General features: G+C 42.2%; 1 protein-coding gene across 4 annotated transcripts in view; it reads left to right on the top strand.

The window, feature by feature from the left end:
• Window positions 1-21,413, top strand: part of lars2 (leucyl-tRNA synthetase 2, mitochondrial) — a 34,157-nt gene that overhangs the window by 945 nt on the left and 11,799 nt on the right. For 3 of the 4 annotated variants that reach the window (XM_035164265.1, XM_035164266.1, XM_035164268.1), the window contains exons 2-12: window positions 2,329-2,573; window positions 4,390-4,521; window positions 10,818-10,909; window positions 10,995-11,055; window positions 11,150-11,239; window positions 11,590-11,733; window positions 14,282-14,389; window positions 16,036-16,195; window positions 16,757-16,861; window positions 17,195-17,310; window positions 17,397-17,680. In XM_035164265.1, the coding sequence (XP_035020156.1) occupies window positions 2,340-2,573; window positions 4,390-4,521; window positions 10,818-10,909; window positions 10,995-11,055; window positions 11,150-11,239; window positions 11,590-11,733; window positions 14,282-14,389; window positions 16,036-16,195; window positions 16,757-16,861; window positions 17,195-17,310; window positions 17,397-17,680 (1,526 nt within the window). In that variant the 5' untranslated portion in view covers window positions 2,329-2,339. Of the gene's footprint in view, window positions 1-2,328; window positions 2,574-4,389; window positions 4,522-7,084; window positions 7,233-10,817; window positions 10,910-10,994; window positions 11,056-11,149; window positions 11,240-11,589; window positions 11,734-14,281; window positions 14,390-16,035; window positions 16,196-16,756; window positions 16,862-17,194; window positions 17,311-17,396; window positions 17,681-21,413 lie in introns of those variants that run through there. The other variant, XM_035164269.2, reaches the window with a different exon arrangement.

Genomic DNA, 21,413 nt, shown 5'->3' with positions numbered 1-21,413 from the left:
AGTAATTTTTTTAATCTTATTTACAAACTAAATTGTAAATTTCTATAAATTTTCATAAATATCGGATTATAAGAAGAGTAGGAATTAAAGTAAGAACACTTGTACCAAGAAAATAATTTTCTCCAAAAGATGAAGCTTTTCCTCCTCTTGTCAGCGAGCTGTTTGCAGAAATTTACAGTCGCTCTCTAAGAGACGCCCAGGCAGATGAGCCCAGTCACCATAGAAACATTTTCTCAGTCTCTCGCCTCAGCCCACTCACTCAGTCACACCGCCGGAGATGCTCACCCCCTTGAGTGCTCGGCTCTCCGGGCCTCGGCCTGCCTGAGGGAGTTGTGGCTGCTGCGATGCTCAGGTTATACTCGAGAGAATTTAGTAAAAAAAACATTCCCACAATGCATGTGGGGAGAGGAGAGGCGAGGAGGAAAGGAGAGGATGGGTGAAGAGGAGATGAGACTAGGAGAGATGAGAGGAGAGGAGAGGATGGGGGGTTGAGGAAAGGAGGAGAGGAGGAAAGGAAAGGAGGGGTGACGAGAGGAGGGGGATGAGGAGACGACACAAGTGGACAGGAGAGGAGGAGGATGAGGAGGCGAGGAGACAACCTTTCACTGGTTTTACACTCCTCCTTGAAAGAGTGCACAGTTTTACCACAAACATTTCTCCTCTGTGGTCAGTGAATCCTCCAGGCTGCTCAGATTCTTAGTGAATGATGTAGAGGTCCTACACACTCCAGACATTTAAATGAAAACTTTTGTTGCTAAAAGTCTCTTTCATAACGTGCCTTTTTTCACCTGCTCATGAAAATACATATTTTTTTAATCCACTCTCCTGAAGAATTACATGTCCCCACCTCTGCACTTTCTGGTTGAGCTGCTTCTGTGATAGAAAATAGAACAACCTGTTCAGCGGGTTCTCCGTGGATCATAATGTTTGTTTACCTCATTTACATCTTTATATCAGACTCTGGCATCGGGCCACGCAGATGATCACTTCTTCTATTCAGCAGCTGTAAAGTTCTCGCTCCCTGATGTTCAGAAGCGTAGCGGCAGCGAAAACGTTCTCTTGACGGGTCAGATCAGCGGTGATTGTCCTCTTTTACCAAGGAGGCAGAGACTTACAGATTTCTTACGTTACCGTGGCAACTGTGTTTATGTACTTGTGTGTGTGTCTGTGTGTAAATAAGACGAATTTAGGTCAGATATCATTTTCCTGACATGCAGTTGACTGTCTGACCAACATCGGGCCACATGAGAGCAAAACCCAACTGCAGTCTCATTAAAGTTAGCCTACATAAATTATTTTTTTTTACAAATAACAGTCATTTGTTATGCACTAATCTGATTAATTCTGTTTTCATCGTTTCTTCCTACATGTAATTACAAAATCTTGAGGGACATTAAATTCTTGCGATTTGAGCTTTTAACCAGGTTGACATCCTGTAACGCAAAATCTACATTTTCAAAGTGCAGGGCAGATGAGAAGCAGAGAGATGACTGAGTGTCTGAGTGCGTGAAAATCAGCTGATGAATGTCATCCTCCCTCTGAGCAGGCGGGCGGTGTCATGAGAACAGGCTGTGAGGCAGCATATAAACCTCTGATTTCACAAACTCACGCTGCTGTGTGACTGACGTGGTGCAAAGAACACAGAGTGTAAAATAGCAGCAGCTGGGGGAGAAAAAAAAAGATTAGGACTCAGATCCAAATCATCTGGATCCAGATGTGCTGCCTGTTAAATGGCTTTGTTGCACTTTTATGTCTCAAGGTCATCCACTGTTATGATCTCATGGTCGCACCTTTCTGTGGATAAGATGTTTGGACTTCTTCATGCCACCTTGCCAACATATCTTCCTTGTACTCGGCAGCATTGTTTTCTACTTGGAGCATTGACTGAAGTTCATGTTGCAGAGTTGTTTTCTGTATCTCTGAAGTTTGAGGGTTTTTAACTGTTCTGCAAAACAAGCTCAGTGTTTCTGTAAGTCGTATCAATTTGACTCATTTCAGCAATGTATATATTACAGTATTTCAGTGCAGTTTTATTGTGAAAGGAGGATCAGGTTATTCTCTTAGAAAACTATTCAAAATTTTGAATATATAGAGGCATGTATTGACAAGAATCATCACATCTAACATATAATCTCTCTAATATTTGAACGTTTTTCCTACATTGCTTCATCAATGTTTGGCTGCACTGAACAATTATTTTCAGATTAGTTGTTTTGTCCGACCATCAGTATATTGGTGGTTTAAAGTGACATAAAAAAGAGTGAATTAGTTTCTTACAATCACACTATCCCATTGTCCGCCCTCATTAAATGTCTGTCTGTGTTTCAGGAGACAGAACCATGCAGGTGTCAGCGAGAAGACTGGCTTTGTATCCAGTGGCTGTAGCCCGCTGTGTCCGAATCAGGACTCCTCTCCTGAGTCCAGCACCCCGCCTCTTGTCCCCCAGCAGCCGCACTCTGTTCAGTGAGACAGGAGTGTGGGAGAAGGACTATCGGACAGAGACCCGGCGCAGGGTGGAAGAATGGTGGCACCCACGTATTATGGCCCAGTGGCAGAAGGACTCACTGGAGGAGGTAAGAAAGCCCTTGTCAAGCTTGTTGATATCAGGGTAAATAGAGATGCAGCAGAGTTCCAGTTATGATCAGGTTTTTGAAGAATCCCTGCTCAGTGTTAGGGGCATGTGAACATCCTCTCCTGGTTTTAGAAACGTGTATATGCTATTGTCAAAAACTAAACCGCACACATGGTCCGTTTAAAAGTAAAATAATATTAATATTTGATAAATAATAATAATAGTAATAACTTTCTGAAGCTCCAGATTAAGTTTACAGATGTCTCAAAATCAAAATATATTGACATTACAGGAGCATAACAGCAAAAAAGCATACAACCAACAAATCTTTTCTTTCTAACAACAAAATAAACGATTAGTAGATTCATTTTTTGTCAATCAATAAATTTGACAAATCATTTCAGTTCTGCTTGCAGCTAAATTTCTGCTGCCAGGGAATAAAACATTTCTTTGGATTGTGGAATCATGTGTTGAGGACTTAAGACAGACCTTCATGCACAAGATCAAAAACTTGCAAGTTGTTATAAAAATATATGAACAAGCAGGTTTGCTGTGTAAAATGTAAATGTCTTATTCCAAATTGAATCAAAACAACGATCATATTTAAAACCAGGGTACTATATCGATCCCAGGGGCAATTGGGTATTTTTTACAGTTGCTCCAACCAAGAACAGATGTATATAGACAAAAAATTATAATAAATAGAAATGTAAAATGTTGAAGCATGTAAAAAAAGTGTGTTACTAAAATTTCTCAACAAGCCCCCTTACCAGGTTTAAATCCACTACATCTGGACTTTTATTTGGATCTGCACCAAATTATAAATTTTTTTCATCATGACCCATGAATTATTCTCTGAGAAATCAAAGAAAATGCTGAAAAACGTTTCACAATGTTAGAATAAATGAAAGAAAACCCTTTGATCTGAATTTGTACCAGTACTTTATGGGTTCTTCCCTGATGCATACCAACATCCTTCCTCCTCGTAGGTTTTCAGAAACCTGAACTCGACTGGACAGGAGTGTTCACCTTAAGTTCTGTGCTGTCAGTCATGTTGTAAAAGAGCTGTCGCATGAGTCAAAATTAAGGCTGACGACCTCCAACCAAAGCTCCACAGGTCAATTCTAAGCTAAGTGTAGTTTTACTTTGGTGAGTCAAAATCTATCAATGTGCACAGATCTGATTATTTATACATTTGAAAACTCATTTAGTCTCTTTTCAAGATTAATTGATTAATAAGCATCCTTCTAAATGATCCAAGCTATTACCGTCCCGGGCGCCGTGGCTGATCTCAGACCTGGAGATCAGGCTCATTATAAATCCTAATGGTCTGTCTGTGAGAGGCTGACAGTGATTAAGTGAATTCATGACAGCCCCGCTCCTAATTAATTTATTGAAAAATTCATGACTCGGGTTTCCTGTAATCACGTATATAGCTGGGTGTAACCGGTACTTACTGTGCTGCCGTGGTAACAGCGTGCGACTGTAAACCATCCATAATCAACAGCACTGCCACCATTCACATTCTGACAGTGTAATCAGACTCTGTTAGAGGCTCATAACGGTAATACAGCAGGAGTCAGTCAGGGCTCTGGCTCTGTGTGTGAGGAGTTATTATTCCTTTCCTGATGCCATCAGGTTAATGCACTTTTATACAGGACCCATTCAGAAGAGACTAAGAGATATTGAAGAAAAGAGCTGCTTCTCTGTTATCACTGTCTCTCAGTCGGCATTAAAGTTTCATGATCTCTTCCCACATGGAGTGAGGTCATCTCATACCTCTGCACAGTGTTTTGAACGTCTGTTGTTGTTCTCAGGTTTCCAACAAGAAGAAGTTCTACGTCCTCTCCATGTTCCCGTACCCATCGGGACGACTGCACATGGGCCACGTGCGGGTGTATACCATCAGCGACACCATCGGCCACTTCCAGAGAATGAGAGGCCATCAGGTATATCTGTCTTTTATTAAATGTGTTTTTCCATTCCTGCTTTGCTCCCTGAAACAGGCCATATATGCTGAACATCCGTTTAGGTTAATGACGGTTTAATATTTCACATCCTACTTTTTCCCTTAAAATTGGCTAGAGAACATTATTTTGACTCTGTTACAATACTATAATCCATCCATCCATCCATCCTTTTTTTTATAACGCTCGTTCTTTGGGGATCGCATGGAGCTGGAGCCAATCCCAGCTGACATTGGGCGTGGAGCGGGGAACAACCTGGACAGGTCACAATGCTGTTATGTAGTATCAAAATAATCAAGGGCTGAGTGTAGCTTGGTCTCTGTGTGTTCACTCACGTATGAAGACAATTTGATCGCGTTGTGTTACTTGTGCGAGCTTGGCTGCAAGTTAATTTGTGTTAACTTGCGTTACTTGAGCAAGTGATGCAAGTAAACCCAACCCTCGAGAATACTCCTCAGCTGAAGCAGTGTGAAACTCCTGTTGCACATAAAATAAGCAGCAGAGACACCAAGTTAATTAATCTACATCGTGAATCAGAGGTGCACACAGCTTAGAGAATTTAAGTGTATGGCAGGGCTGACATACTGAGACAAGCAACCGTTCATACTCGCATTCAGAACTCCAATTAACCAAAGCCCAACCTGCAGGTCTCTGGTCTGTGGGGGGGAGTATCCGGAGTAAACCTGAACAGACATGGGGAGAACATGCAAACCCCACACAGCGAGTTTCCGAGCTAACCACTGCACCCTCATCGTAACAATAAAATAAAATGTATTATTAATATAATTATCATCAGAATTTATTCCCCACCCGTTGTTTATGGAGATTTTTCACTTCACTGTCAATAGAATATAATTTCCAACAACTTCTCACATTAGGTGGTTATCCATTAAAATAATAAGCTAATTGTGACTCTACTTTTAAGTTTAGATATAAGCCAATTTTTGCTATATTTTTTATTATTATTATTATTTCTTTCCTCAGCACAAGAGTCATTGGCTCAACTGGCCTGTTTTTATTCAGATATATTTTACTGACTTGTCTAGCTAAAAGCACAGAGGACGTGTTCTCCTCAGGTTCTCTGTGAGAAGCATATTTTACTGTGGTCAACCATCGTTTCATATTTCGATGTTGACTCGTCTGTTTCCACATTATTACTCGTGGAGCCACAACTCTGTGCCGGAACAGTGAGTCAGTCTTTCATTCAGAGTTAATGGAGCACTCCGTATCTGCTCCATGATATTATACAGTGCAGACAATATGATTGCTGCTGCTGTCTGCCCTCACTGTGTCTCACTGCTCTTATCTGTTTGCTCCTGCTCTGCATCATCACGCACACACAACACATTATTAAGAAGATCTGTTTACACACGGCCTCTGTGAACTCTCATGCTTTATGTCACTTAACTCAGCCCCTGCTTATACAGTGTACCTAATGTAGTGTACTAACCTCAGCATCCATTAACATTAATGCATGATTACAATAACTCCTTTTGCCATTGTCTTTCAATTACACAACCTTAGTCTACACTTTGCATGCATGTATTTGATTTCTGCTGTGCTGTATTGATTTCAAACATTTGCACAGTAGGCACATTAGATTAACCAGGTCTTATTGTAGCTTGATTGTTTTATTTACGCTTTTTTAACCCCCACCAAGGAGATTATGTTTTCACCCCTGTGGATTTGTCGGTTTGATTGTGAACAAATTACACAGAAGCCACTGGAAAGAACCCATTTAATTCTAGTGTAAATCGTGATCAGGGGGCAGATCCAGGAATGTATATATTTTTTTACTTTCTTTAACTCACACTTTTTTTTTACATATTTGTAGATTTGTCAAGGAATGATTCAAGGATGAGGAAGAGTGTGTGCAATTTGGTGCAGACCAAAAATTAAAATTCAGGTCTAGTGAATTTTAATGTTGTTTCATAAAAATACTTTTGGGTCTTGGCGGAGGGATACGCTCGTTGAGGGCCATTCAAGTTTATATTTGTTTTCTTATATTTGTTTATTGTTGTCTTATTAAGTTGTTTTCGTGCTACAAAGACTCTATTCTCTAATGTGTCATAATTTTATGTTGCTGGATAAAAACACTCTTTTATTGACTAGGAGTGTTTTCACTTCGACTGAATGATTCCATAAAAATCCATTTTTATGACCACTTGGAGCTATTGAGCTTTTTCAAAATAAAGGCCTGTAATTACAGGAATGAAGTCTTAAAGGAAGAAAATGTTTTTGTCTTTCTTGTAAGCTGACAGGTGGAGGCTGGGATGATCTTGAACCTTCTCCTTTCATGGTTAAAATTAGATATAAATAAGGTAACGGTAAAATCCATTCTCTCGATCACAAGCACTCTGGTCTGTTATTGACTCGCAATTGTTTCAGATCAAAGTGTTGCTGTCGATATTCAGCACTCGCTCTGTAACAGTGCAGTAAGTGATTGGTGTAGATGAAACTGTAACTAGTGTGAAACCACACAAACCTTCTGACAAGAAAGCGACACAGCCCACGGCCAGTTCTTTGGTTTGTCTCAGTCCTCACTAGATCCATCAGACATCCTTCTCTTGTTTTTTCTTTTCCTGGTGGATTTTACACTTGATGGTGTGCATCATCTCTCTCGAGTCTCAGAGAGAATCCCGTCTGCCTCTGCCTGGTTTCTCCCTGAACACGAACATGGCTTCACATGACTGGTAAATATTTCCTGCCCAGGAGTCCACTTCCTCTGAGCATCTGTCACAGCAGCGTTATTCTCTCGCTAATTAAGGAAGGTACAGTCTGTCGATGGTCACACCCCGAAAGTGTTCGAGAAAACATTTTACCACAACGTTCCTGTCATTCTTCGTCACATCAGCAGATTGTCCAAAGTAATCACAACTCAGATTCTTTTGAAACACTTTGCCGTTGAAATTAGTAAAAAACTTCTGGTTTCCAATCAGGGATATTTTTGGGGCATATTTGGCAAAACTTTCTCTGAGGTAGACACACAAAACACTCACACTGTGTGTTGAGGGTAAATATAAAACTTCTGCCAGCAGCCTTCCTCTGTCCAAATAAAAAACCTGTCCACCAGCTCCTCTAAAGCTCACTTCAAACTATGTTTAATCATCGAGAGAAAGTCACTGCACCCAGCCAACAAAAGTCTGGCATGCTGTAAAAACCTGTTAAAACCACAATGTGATGTCCTTAAGCACAGATCTTTGTCTGGATTAAATGAGATATAAATGTTAATTGTAAAGCTTTACAGGTGCTGGTATGCACCTCTACTGCAGAGTGGTATTTACATGTATTCATTTGGCAGATGCTTTTGTCCAAATGAGTAGATCAACGAGATGTTTTGCAAAATGTCAAACTGTTTCTCGGAACCAAAACTATACTTGTGGCTAGATATCAGTTTGGCAATAGAAGTATCCAGCCATAAAACTAGATCTGTTTTTCATCATTTTTAGCAATAGCATTGCTATGCAGTGGTTAGCACTCACAGGGGCCTTGCTGTTTGGAGTTTGCATGTTCTCCCCGAGTTTCTCCCACAGTCCAAAGACATGCAGATTGACCGTGGATGTGAGTGTGAATAGTTGTCTGTATAGCCATTGTCAGACATCAACTCTGAAAAATGTCCAGGGTCAGGAGTTTGTCTTTCACATATGAAGAACGTTCACAATAACAGGAAAATGTCTGTGACGTTCAGACGAGGGGCGTCCGGAAATTGCATTTTACAGCACATCGACACTGGCAACGGTCCTTGTCACCAAAGTTTTCTTAAATCTTGTCTTTCCAAGTTGATATCTTCTTTGGCGTCTACATGTATGGCACCTCTTTTTAATCCTGAGATATTTCTATTCTTTTAGTTTTTTCATCAACACGCCCACTCACATGCTGGGAATTTTGCAGACATTTTCATGCTGTGTTCTCACATGGACTCACTCTGACATGTTCCAGACATTGTCATCGGGGGCTGGCATAAAAGTTGTGGACAATGTTGGGAAAGCAGCTTTTGTTAGCCCTGCAGTTTACAGGTTGTACCCTGCCTCTTGCCCAATGTCAGCTGGGATTGGTTATAGACAATAAATGGATGGAATTTTGACCATTTGAAGTCATGCTCTTCTTCATCTTGTCATTCTCAGGGTTGTTGTGTTTTCCTTTGGTTGTTCTTTGGCTCTGTAGTTGTCCAATGAATAAGATGCAGGAGTGGAATTTTGAAGCAATTATCTGTTTGGTTCCAATTAATGTGATGAGAAAGCAGACAAATGCCGGCATTGCATTTCAAAGCTCCCACAGATGGAGAGAAGCTTCGAGCTGGAGCTGTGTAGGTGGACACTTTTAGCTCAGAGGGTCCACATTCACAAAACCTGTCTCCAGACAACGGTGTCCTTCTCGTCGGCACCGTGAGGAGTCTGAAGCTGCTTTGTCTCCAGTTGGCGCTGATTTGCGCCACATGATTGTTGACGGATCGTCATAAAATCAGCCTCCGCTCACTCATTCCCAAGTCTTATATTTCACCGCTTCCTTTCACCGATGCTCTGAAATGTTCTGAAATTCATTGGTTAGCGAAGAGTGGGACTGCTCTCCACATTTTGTGTGGACGTTAGTATAAGTGGTGCTGAAGCTTTTAGCAGCGAAAAGAAAATGTGCCTCTTTGAACTTTGAGATTTGAGCTCACTAGTAATTCAGTCCATCATCACAGCTCCCTCTAACAGCATCTCTTTGAGTTCTGTTTCACTTTAATAACATATTTACACAGAATAAACATGATAGCAGCCTAAATGTCTTAATGAGGCGCTTGTTTCTCTCTGCTTTGTTATTTAAACGGCCTCTCTCGCGCCTCGCTCTCAGTGTGCGTCTGCTCCTCCTGAGCAGTCACAGCAGTCTGCTGCGCTGAGCTCTCTTAGCCTAATACTATCCAGCACTCGGCTTCACAAATGAAGCCCATGCAGTTACCAAGGATACGGATTCGTTTGAAACATCAGACCCGTTAGAGTCCGCACAATGATCCCCTCCTGTCCTCGACTCCTCGTCACTCTGCCTCTCCACTGCTCCGCTCATGCCTTCCTCTCCTCATCCTTTGATCACGTTTCTCTGTCAGCGAGCTGGGAAAAAAAAAAGAAGCTCAGACGAGACGCTAAAGGGAAAACGAGATGAGTGAAAGAGACGTTGTCTTGAGTCGACAATATTTCCTGTCAAGGAGAGTCACAGGCACATAACACACAATACAAAATATGAAAAAAATATAAGAACATGCTCAAATACATATATACAAAATATAAGGAATACAAAATATGATAATGTAATCAGTATAATAAAATGCATCACACCCAATGTGTGTAGAGTGCAATATATATAAAGTGCTGCTGATTTGGGCAATTTTTGGGAAAAAACTGCCTATTATGTAACTTGCATCAGTTAGTTATTATATAATATTATATAATGGCGGCCTTTACATGATATTTGCAGTCAGTTTGCAAGCATGAACCACAATGTGTAATGGAGTTGAGGTCTCAGCTGGGACTAACAAACATTAGCATACACGGGCCAGTGTGTGTTGAAGAGCCCAGCAGTATTTTGTGGAATAAATTACCCTTTTGCAACGAATATTTCTGATTCCACTGGCACTGTTTGTATACACGCTCCTGTCACACGTCAGATGGAGAAAGGAAAGGCCAAACTCTCAACATGCGAGTCGTTCTTTGTGATGTTTATAGTCTCCCTCCACCCAAACATGGGGTTTCTGAAATTTTTGGTTTTGTGCGAGGATAAAATTAATGTTTGTAAAGTAAATGAATAAGTAAAGAAACAAAAAAGTGATTGAATCCCAAAACTGTTTCCCAGAAGTCAAGGTAACATCTTTTACTTATTTTCTCAATAAAATTAAAACTAGAATTAGAGTCCAAGTAACAACTGATTTAGATTTGAAGAAGTTCCTTACAGGCAGATTTGAGATTCAAGAGACTAAAAACATTGTGACCTTGACCCTCGAGCACCAAAATCAAATCAGTTCATCCGTGAGTCCAACTGAACATTTGTACCAAATTAAAAGACATCCCCTCAAGGCATTCTTGAGATATCACGTTCATAAGAATGGGGCGGATGGATAACCTGAAAAAATGTGCGGAGGCATAAAAATGTAAAAGCAGGAAATAGATAGAAATCACAGCATGGTTGGAATGTTCAAGTTAAACCAACTTGAAATGTGTCAGCCTTCAAAAATCATTGCAGATGAATTTATTGTTGAATCACTGATAATTTCCTCACTAATACAGAATCTTTAACTTCATCCACAGGTAATGAATCCGATGGGCTGGGATGCGTTTGGACTTCCAGCTGAGAATGCTGCCATCGAGAGAGGTCTTGACCCAGAAGAGTGGACTAAAAGGTGAATGAAATCTCACCTCTGTTCTCATGAGCACTCGTGGGTCATATACGTCCCCTAATCTTGCTGTTGTGCCTCCTCTCCTCAGTAACATCCAGTCCATGCGGGAGCAGCTGGACAGCCTTGGCCTTTGCTTCAGCTGGGACCGGGTGAGTAGATCTGAGAGATGAGCCTCAAGCAGAGATTTTTGGCTGACACCTCACACTGCTGCTGACCAGACCCTGGCTTTTTCTGTCCTGACAGGAAGTGAGCACGTGTCTTCCAGAGTACTACAGGTGGACGCAGTATCTGTTTATTAAGCTCTTCGAGGCAGGACTGGCATATCAGAAAGAGGTAGGGACAAAAGTATCTTATCCGGATTTTCTTTTGAAAGGAGTAATGTGATTGGTTTAGGTCCCTGACAGCTGCGGAGAGGATTGAGGCAGCTCACTATTGGGAGAAAATGAATATGCTGAAAAGAAGAGAGCTTGATAGAAGCCTTTTGATTATGTTTGATCACATTGAAATAAGACTGTGGTCTGTTTATTACATCCAAATGTGTTTGTGTGCTTGTGTTCATTGTGTGTGTGTGTGTGTGTGTGTGTGTGTGTGTGTGTGTGTGTGTGTGTGTGTGTGTGTGTGTGTGTGTGTGTGTGTGTGTGTGTGTGTGTGTGTGTGTGTGTGTGTGTGTGTGTTATATCCAGGCCGTGGTGAACTGGGACCCTGTGGATCAGACAGTGCTGGCTGATGAGCAGGTGGATGAAAACGGCCTCTCTTGGAGGTCTGGCGCTCTGGTGGAGCAGAAGCTGCTCACACAATGGTTCATCAAGACCACAAACTACGCCAAGGTATGGCTCTTTAGTATGCGTGTGTGTGTGTAGTATGTAATAAGTGGTGTCTGCATGGCTGACCAGCAGCCTCATCCAGGCCAAAGTGAGCAGGACCACTCTGATAACAATCATGGCTGACACTTCAGTAGCAGCAGCTGCAGCCCTGCCTCTCTGGTTCCACAATCAGACCCCTGGAGACTGTCATTTGTGGCCCTGCGGCTCCCAACCACAGAGAGAGAGACTGGAGGAGCTCTGGGTAATACCACCAAGCAGCCTGGGCTGCTGATGAGAAGCCTCCACCTATTCAGGTCAGAGGTGAACAGGTCCACTGCAGGGCGAAATTACCCCTCTGGATTTTTATGATTAATCCCAAGGAAAGACGATTCATGCATTATACATGTAGTACACTTTGTGTGTGCCAAGTGGTCCTACATAACTGGATAGTCCCAGACCCTTGACTTCAAAGGAGTTCCATCATTTAAACTTGGCTTTTCCAAGTTGAGAACATTTTAGTATAATAATAATCTATTAATTAATAATTTATGAAATGCTGCCCAGGGGACTGCTTCGTTTGGTGTTTAGGGGGCGCTATCGAGTAATTTTGTTACACCCTAGCCTGAGACCCATAAAATACAATATTAGTTTTACCAGGTTTGACGCAAGTGCAAGTTTCTTGAGTTTTTAAGCATGTTTAGCCCCTCAAATAAGCATTTTAATTTTAGGGAGAATAATTATAATTCCTTGCAAAACAATAGGGTCCTCACACCAGTCAGTGTTTGGGCCCCTAAATAGTTCCTGGGTAGTGTGCAATTTATTTAAAAACTACTTTAAAAATTGTTAATGGAGATTTATGATAACTGAGCTATAACATGCACAAATACTATTTTGTCTGTTGTGGGTTCATTCACTCCTGTGTCATTTTTGTAATTTTGATTATTTTGTTAAAGAAGAAGAGAGAATCACTTTCTCTCTAGTCAGGCGTCGACCAGTTTTAGCCACAGCGCTGAAGTCGCCCATGCTTGTCTGTGTCAGAGGTGTGAGTGGAGGTGGAAGGAATCAGCCCACTGTGCCGATGTGTTCCCGCATTTCTAATTTTCTCCTGACGAGCCGAGAAGTGGGAAGGAAGGAAGGAAGAGGAAGGCGTTAAGAAAAAGAAGTGAGAAAGACAGATGGAGAGAAAAAAGGAGGACCAGTGCCAAATAAAATTTAAATAAAGCGCTGTAATTGGACTGTGATTTCCTGCGTATGCATTTCTCCGCTCGCCTTTTTTTTTACGTGATGGAGTCTGTCAGGCAACATTAACTACAGACAACATTTATTCAGCGGTCATCAGCTGCAGTTGTCGGCTCGCTCCACGTCGTACTGAGAGAGTTCGCTCATGAACTGTCACCATATTGTTTGGTCCAAATGACTGCATATTGCACTATTACTAAGATGGATGTGGAGCTGCGTGCAGGATGTTAAATTATCACGTGGCCGTCGCAGAGTTTTCAATTTCATGCATAATCACTCTTGTTGCACTCGCTGACATCTCGATGGTTCACACACACGGAGAAGTCAGTGTGCCGCTCGACTGTAATTCTGGTGCAAATCCCTGAACCAGCTCAGAGAAAAAAACTGTACTGGCAGCATTGTATAACAGAAGTGTACTTGATATGTCTCTCTCTCTCTCTCACACACACACACACACACACACACCTCGGTTATTGCTATAAGCTTTTCTTAGTTGCCATGGAGACTCCTGTCCTTGCTGTACATCTTTCAGTTACTCCTGCTTCTGTGCCAAACTATAATTTCCCGTCCAGTAAAGTGAAAGCATTTACCTCCTCTTCATTTGAAAGTCATCTGCACTCTTCAAGTTTTTCTTTTTTTTTTTCATAGCTAGGGACGTCTTTGTTTTGCTGCGTCTCCTCTCAGACTCTCCGTCATCCTGACACACATTCACCCTTTTCTCTCCCACTCTGGACCAAATCCATAGCCGACACATTTCGCAGTCATGCCAGTGGTGTCAACGTTTTGTATTGATATCGCCGTGATGAGGTTGTGCCTGCTGAGCGGCGCAGTGAGGGGGATTCTTGGTAATAGATTGTGACAGCCTGAAAGGGAAATGGAGAGTTTGAACATCTCTGGCCTCAGCCCCAGCTGTGACTTCTTAGCCTCCGCCTCGTTGATATGCATAGCTTCTGTTAATCACGCTGGATAACTGTTGGTGTGTCTGTGTGTTTGCGCGTGAGTGTGCACGCACTTCATAGACGATTGCTTCTTTATGATATCAAGGAAAACAAGGGGAGAGGAGGTCAGGATTTTTTTGAAAATCCCTCTTTGTCTGCATAATGTGACCTGGTCGGTTCTGCTGCTTTGCCAAAAAATTAATTGGCTGCGTTTTGAAGGAGCCCCAACTGAGCCGGAGTCAATTGCATGATCCTAGACAGCCGCACACTTATGAGGATCTGCGGCCCCCCCACAAAAATATCTCCTCTCTGAAAGTAAAATGGAAAGTTAGCTCTTTCCAAACTTGTACAAAGCAGCAAACTTGTGCCTTTGTCTCTTTGTCGTCCTCCTGCAGCCTCTCCTGGACGCCCTGGCAGACCTTCCAGAGTGGTACGGTGTCAAAGCCATGCAGGCAAACTGGATTGGAGACTGCACCGGCTGCTACTTCGATTTCCAACTCAAGGTGAATCTCAGCTCCTGCTCACTTTTTCCTCATTCATCATTCTTGCTTTCTTTCAATCTCTTTCTCTCCACTAAGTGTTTCCCTGTGGTTTCTTCTTCGCAGCCTCTGTTTTTCATCTCTTTCTCCACAAGCGCTGATTGCTTGTTTTTATTTTACATTCTATAATGCCTCTGTTTGTGTCGTTCTATTAGAAATCATGTACCAAAGCATAAAAAAAATCTTTACTTTGTTGTTCGCATTCCCCGGGCGCGTCCATTCACACAAGCAGATGATGTCACAAATTAGTTTCTATTGAGTTCTCAGAGCCGTCTGTTGTTTCATGCAGAGTGGTCGCTGAGAGCCCACTCAGAGCCGTGTGAGCGTCCTTATTAATCAACTCTCTCTGGGAAAAAAACATGTTTCTCAAGTCAGTTCCTTCATTTAAAAAGTTCATGTTTCTAGAGAAAAGAATGTGAGTGTGAATGAGAGTCACGATGCACTAATAAAAACCAGAGGTCATTAAGTTAAGTGCATGGCTGCTTGTCTTATTTTACATTATCTTACAAGAAGTCCAACTTTGGTAGTAATGATATGTATTAGTGTGTCTTTTAGAAAATAATTAGCCCAAAACCACCCATGAGTGAGTGTGTCACATTGAAATAATTACAGGTTTAAAGGCATTGTAGGCGTATTATGTCTCAAAGAGCTGCGCACAGCACAGTCTCACTGTGGCCTCTTCATTTCAGTTGTTGCTTCACCAGTGATGCTGCAGGAGGCGGGGTCTAATGTTACCTGTGCAGTACTGATAACTTTTAAAAACATACAAAACTGTGTGAACATGTAACACAATGCTTTAATGTAGTGGAGATACAGATATTTGCTAATATATGTAGTGGAGAAGAGTCAAAAGTACTTGAAGATAAATCTACAGATACATGAAAAATGCACTTAAGTACAGTAACTAAGTAAATGTAATTTGTTACATCCCACCACTGTTCAAACAAAGTGTTGTTTTGAGTTTAATGACAACGTCAACATGCTAATAGGCTCACAATGACAATAATCCTGTTTAGCAGCTACAATGTTTTACCACATTCATAAAGATAAACTAAATGTTTTTAGATGAAAAGTTAACAAAGTTATTACAATTCACTGTGAGGGCAACGTAAATCTGTGTACCAGAAGTCGTTGCAATCCATTGAAAGTATTTTCCAAAGCACCAAAGTCAACCTCATGGTGGCGCTACAGGAAAAGTCAGATGATTGGCACTAAAAGTAATGAGGATGATGATAATGTGGCAAAAAGTGTTCAGTAGGGAAGAGAAAACAACCCTTTTAATTTGAAAAATCGTGTATCAGGCAAATAGTTGAGGTTATTGCTTTATTAGCTATTCATTAATCATGAAAGCACGACTGTGTCCTACTACAAATTGATTATGGAATTGTTTCTCTTCTGAAATTCTGTAATCTGTTATATAACCAAAGATGCCTCTGTACATAATACTGTGGTACAGTTTCTCAAACTGACTTTTAACTGACCCTTGTGATATGTTTAATGTCTAAAGTAAATATGTTAAAAATAAAGCACTATAGGTGACACCCCTCATCAACTCCAGTGCTGCTGTTTATACATGGATTCCCACTTGTTTTTTCCCTCTTCTCTCTCAGATGAACGGGGAGGAGACGGGGGAGACCCTGTCAGGCTACAGCTCCTCCCCGGAGACGGTGTTCGGGGCGGCCTACCTGGCCATTCTGCCCTCCCACAGACTTTTACACGGCAGCAGCTCGGTGCGCTCCGCATTGGAAAAAGGCTTTCAGCCGGGCAGAGGTGAGCGTCTCGCTACACCGACCTCAGTTTAAATCGTCTGTCAAGGTGTATGATTTCCTGCTTTTTGAGGCAGAGGAAACACAGAAAAAGACACACATTTAGATTTGAACTCATCAGCAGCAGAATTAATGAGTTTTTCAGGGGTGAAGAGCGTCTCCGCCTGCACGCTGTCATAACTTGAAAAGGTTATTGCAAAAGTTATGATCCCCTGCATATTATGTGTGTTCTTTATTGAGCAGCAGCTAATTAACAAAAGTTGTGCATGTAGTGAAGAATCAATCCTCATATGGAGAGGGAAATACATGTTTTTATTTGTATCTCAGTAAAGATATCCCAACACACAGTACGTTATGTAGTAAATAGACGTTCGTGACTGTTCACATATCCTCGTTCAACCATGATACTGTCAAGGTATGGCTGTGGTCGTCGTAGTTTACTGAGTGGATGCTAATTGGGATTCCCTGGAGGTTCTTCTCTGTGTCAGTGGTTAATGATTGTTGATAATTAGCAACCGGGGAAGCGGCGCCCCCTCACTCACTTCCCCTGCCCTCTGCTCTCCAGACACCCTGACAGCGGTCACCGCTCGCAACCTGTTCACCGGCCACGAGGTTCCCCTGATCATCTCGCACAAAGAGGCGTTTGATGGCTATTTAGACACTGTGATTGGTGAGTTGGAGGTGGTGCATGCATGTGTGTGTTTGTGTACAGTTGTCTAAGTGCGGGATTGAGTTTCACAATCACGCACAACTTGTAGCATAGAAATAATATATGAACTAAGACTCTCAATACAGTCTTATAAAATACATGTCCAAGTGAAAATGTGTGCAGAAGTTCGAAACCTGAAATTTCGTTGTGCAACTTTCTCTACATTTTGAAATGTTGTTATGCGTTGTGTGTCCGCACCACAGAGGATTATCAGGGTCTCATACCGTCTCATGGGATCTGTCATTTGGGTGTTTTTTGGGTGTCCATGTTTGTGGTTTTTCTGCACTGTGTCAGGTGTCCCAGACTGTAGTGAGGAGGATCTCTCTGTGGCCACAGCGCTGAATCTTCAGTGGACGACGGTGCTGAAAAGTGACCAAGACGGGACTCAAACGATGATTAACTCTGATGAGGTCAGTGCCGTTATTGTTTTACGCTGACCACCCCATCGATAATCCACAAAACACTCACGATCATTAAAGTCCTATTCTTCCTGTAGTTCTCTGGCCTCAGCAGAGAGGAAGCCTTCGACTCCATTACCCAGAAGGCCAGAGAGCAGAAGGTCGGCGGCCACCTCACCAGCTCCAAGCTCAGGGACTGGCTGATATCAAGGCAGCGGTACTGGGGCACACCCATCCCCGTGGTGCATTGTGGGTCTTGCGGTCCAGTTGTGGTCCCTGAGGAGGAGTTACCAGTGACTTTACCGAAGCTACCATCGATCACAGGAAAGGGGGCATCGCCTCTGGAGGCTGCACATGACTGGGTCAACTGTAAATGTCCAAGGTGAGAAGACTGACTGAGAAGCATTATTCAGTTGTTATGGTTTTTCCAAACAGTGCATCCAAGATCATTTGTTTGTTTCATCTATTCGGTTAGGATAGGCTATGTTAATAAGAGACTCTTAATTGTCTGTAGGTGTGAATGTGAGTGTGAATGGTTGTTTGTCTCTGTGATACCCTGGCAAAGTGTTCAGGGTGTACTCTTCCTCTCGCCCAATGTCACCTGGGATTGGCTCCAGCTCCCCCATGACCCTCAAAAGGACAAGTTGTGTATATATAATTATGGATCGATGTATGGATGGATTTTTCCTTTTCTATTATCATATAACTTTCATTGGCACTTTTGTTTTCAGTGACTTTTGAAGATATATCAAAGGACAAGCCTTCATCGTCTACTGTACAGTGAAGTGTAACCATAGTAACTACCTCTATAATTCTGTAATGACAACTGTATGTTAGAGTCCAACCGATATGGGTTTTTGGGGGCTGAAAAATTCCGATATCGATATATCAGCCAATACATATGATGTCGTTATCAAACCCTTGAGACAAAGAAATGTTGTGTAAATGCAGAAATGGGCTTGACTTCTTTCAGTTTAACCATAAACTTTAAATAAAAGGAAAACACAAATATGTGTACAAGCAAATTTATAGAACTTGAATTAAGAAAACATTTTTAATGTAAAATGGAAACATAGAAGCTCATATTGGCTGCAAAGTAAAGTATCGGCAAGCATAAACACATATGGTAAATGGACTGTTATCATAGAGCGTTTTTCTTATCGAACACTCAAAGCCCTTAACACTTCAAGTCTCTCCCATTCACACACACTCATGCAGCACTTCTATGCTCAGCGCTCTTTCTCGGCTTTTTCAGCCGACAGCGGCAATTAGGTTCATTATCTTGGCCAAGAAAGGAATTCAAACTGGAGGAGCATCTGTGAAAGGCTCATGTCGGCCAATATCATCACTAAACCAATAAATCAGCCGTGCTCTTCTGTAGGATGTGTATATTTTCTTGGAAAACTGGTGCAGTTTTCCTGTTATTGAGATTCTTGCAGCTCATGAAATGACACACAGCCAGATGCTATTCAGCTCAGTAGCTGTCTTTCACACTATAGGTGCAGTTAAAGGTAAACTACTGCATGCTAAACTTTAACAGTCCTTACTTATGAAAAGTCTGTGTTTATATAATATTTCATGTTGTGTAGCAGCTAGTTCTGCCTGTCAGCTGCAGCTCATTAGCCGAGGAATGAAAATATGTGTGTTTCTCTTCAAGTTGGAGGTCGACTTGGCTCAAAGTCATTTTTAAACTCAGAGATAATGATACAAAATGAGATTTAGCTTGTGAAGCTGTGAACAGCCACGAGGTAATAAACAACAACAATTAAAGTAAACACTTTACTTTTTGTCGTGCATTTCCCATCACCTTCTACAGCTGGCCTCTCTTATGAATAGAATAAAACATATGATTATTATTCAAACACAGTTACTACAAGTCAGAATTAAGTGGTTCTTAATCCACTAGTTAGACAATCTACAAGGGTGGGATTTAAAGAAGTAATTTGACATGTTTTCTTCTTACTGACCACAAAGAAAAAAAAACATCCAGAATTATTTTGGATTTCTTTTTTCATTCCTCAAGCAATAGCTCAAATTAAACAAACTTGATGGTAGGGTTGGTCATTTGTTTCTGAAACACGTTTTTTCCACATAATCATCATTAAATAATCGCCTGTGTTTTGGGAGCATAGTGAGAAGGCCGATGGGAGGGGTCGGATGTATCGGTCGCATTTCTTTCAAAGTGTAGCTTGCTCCAGTATTACCAACCCCATCTTTAAGTAAGAAGGTAAAATAACTATTTTGTCTGATTCGAGATGTTCCTAAGTTCTAATATTGGGAACTACTAACTAAACATTATATTTTGATATAGTTTGAAAATAGGGACTTCTGTGTTGTCCAATATAATTGAGTCTTTACATTTCATATAATTGAGTATTGGAACCCCTTAATAATACCACTCTCTCCTGTGGATGAAGCCTTTGTTCAGTTGTGGATCAGAGACCCCAATTTTCACAGTAAACAAACCACCATGCTGTAGTGCCCTTGAGCCAGTCACCACCTTCTGAAGCACTGCAACATCACACACCATCAGCCCCACTCAATGACGGGCTGTTGTTAACAGCATGCAGAAAGGGGAGGAGGAAGTGTTATTCCTTTTTTGGCACAACACGACATCAGCGGTCGGGGAAAACGATCGTGTCGATTATGGTGTTTGCAGAGTGAGAATTGAATTATGTGCAAACCCTCTCCAGTGACAGCCTCTCTCCTCAGCACTTCCTGTATTTCCTCAGGAGAGCGGCGCTGACATGAACGAGGCGGCCGTCAGGCAGGAGGAGAGGACTGGCGGCTTTACAGGAACACAGAGCTCTGAGAGCAGAGTGGCCCTGTGAATTGTGTGATTAATACTCTTGTTCTGACGGGGGTTGTGTAATGAGTGGCATCTGTGACAGGAGCAGCATGAGATGATGATGCAGGTTGCGTAAGCCTACTATGCCTCGAAAGACACACGCACACACGCACGCACACACACACACACGCATGTTTACCTACCGTGCACAGGTGCAATCACACACCTCTTTCACCAGTGAGTCATTTCTCTGAATGTTTGTGAAAATGTCTGTGAATGCAAACCCAGCTGGGTCTCCAGAGTCCCCCCGCTGACATGGGAATCCCTCTCTGAATAAGACTAATCACCGCCATGGCACCACGTTGATTAAAAACAATGGCCGGCTCCGTCGCAGATGGCACAAGTCATCAGATTGTGTTCAGCGTTCGCTCACTTCGCACAAAGCTGCAATAATTCCTCCCATCAGCTGTGATTGATGGCTATAATCAGAAATATGCTGTTATCTCCCCTCTTCCCATCTCCCCTCTGTTGTTAAATGTCTCTGGGAATTTGTTCTCCTCACTCGTCGACCATGTCCAATTAATGTTTGAGTGGAACACAGACGAGTGGCGTGATGAGAGATGGAGTTTTATCTGTCCTTGAGGAAGTCATTTCCCGTGTGCTCGCCTCGTCTCTGACCCTCCTCGCCACTGTAAATTGCCCTGCCAACTGAACCCTGCCTCGGCTTAGCCCGGCGAGGAAGGTGTGCGCGCAAGAGTGTGTGTTGTTCCACAAAATCGCAGGTGAGACCATCTAGTTAGCACAGCACACGCACACATGCGCAGGCGGGCACACACTCAGCAGATGGAGGGGCTGTTTTCCATGAGAGCTTTTGTGGAGTGGGCAGCTGCTTTTCCTGCCTCATCTGTTTGACGGCCTTTCGGCTCTTTCTGGCTCGTCCTGCAAACACACCTAGGTTGCTTCAGATTGAGTTACTATGGTTGTTAGCAGCTCTTTTCTTGGTTTTAGAGAAGGCTCCTCTCCACAGACATGTGTATGTCGTCTAATGTGATCATCAGTCGTCGGACTGTAGGCGCCGGTTCCAGCTGTCTGTCAAACTACCACAATCTGGCCCATGATCATCTAGACCGGCCTGAGAGATGACGTCTTACTCGCACAAGCAGAATTAGTTTTTACTGATTCTCCTTCTATATTTTGTTCTATTTTAGCATCCTAATGTGATGGAAGGGGCTCCGTCGACTGCTGGGTTTTCATCATATGAAGTAACACCTGGCTTCCAAATATTAACCTTGCTACACCTTATCCTTGTTGCTAGGCAACCCTCAGC

The sequence above is a fragment of the Hippoglossus stenolepis genome, chromosome 8 (assembly GCF_022539355.2).
Source record: "Hippoglossus stenolepis isolate QCI-W04-F060 chromosome 8, HSTE1.2, whole genome shotgun sequence".
Taxonomy (NCBI): Eukaryota; Metazoa; Chordata; class Actinopteri; order Pleuronectiformes; family Pleuronectidae; genus Hippoglossus; species Hippoglossus stenolepis.
Note: the sequence above shows the minus strand (reverse complement) of the source record. Positions and strands in the feature narration are given on the sequence as shown.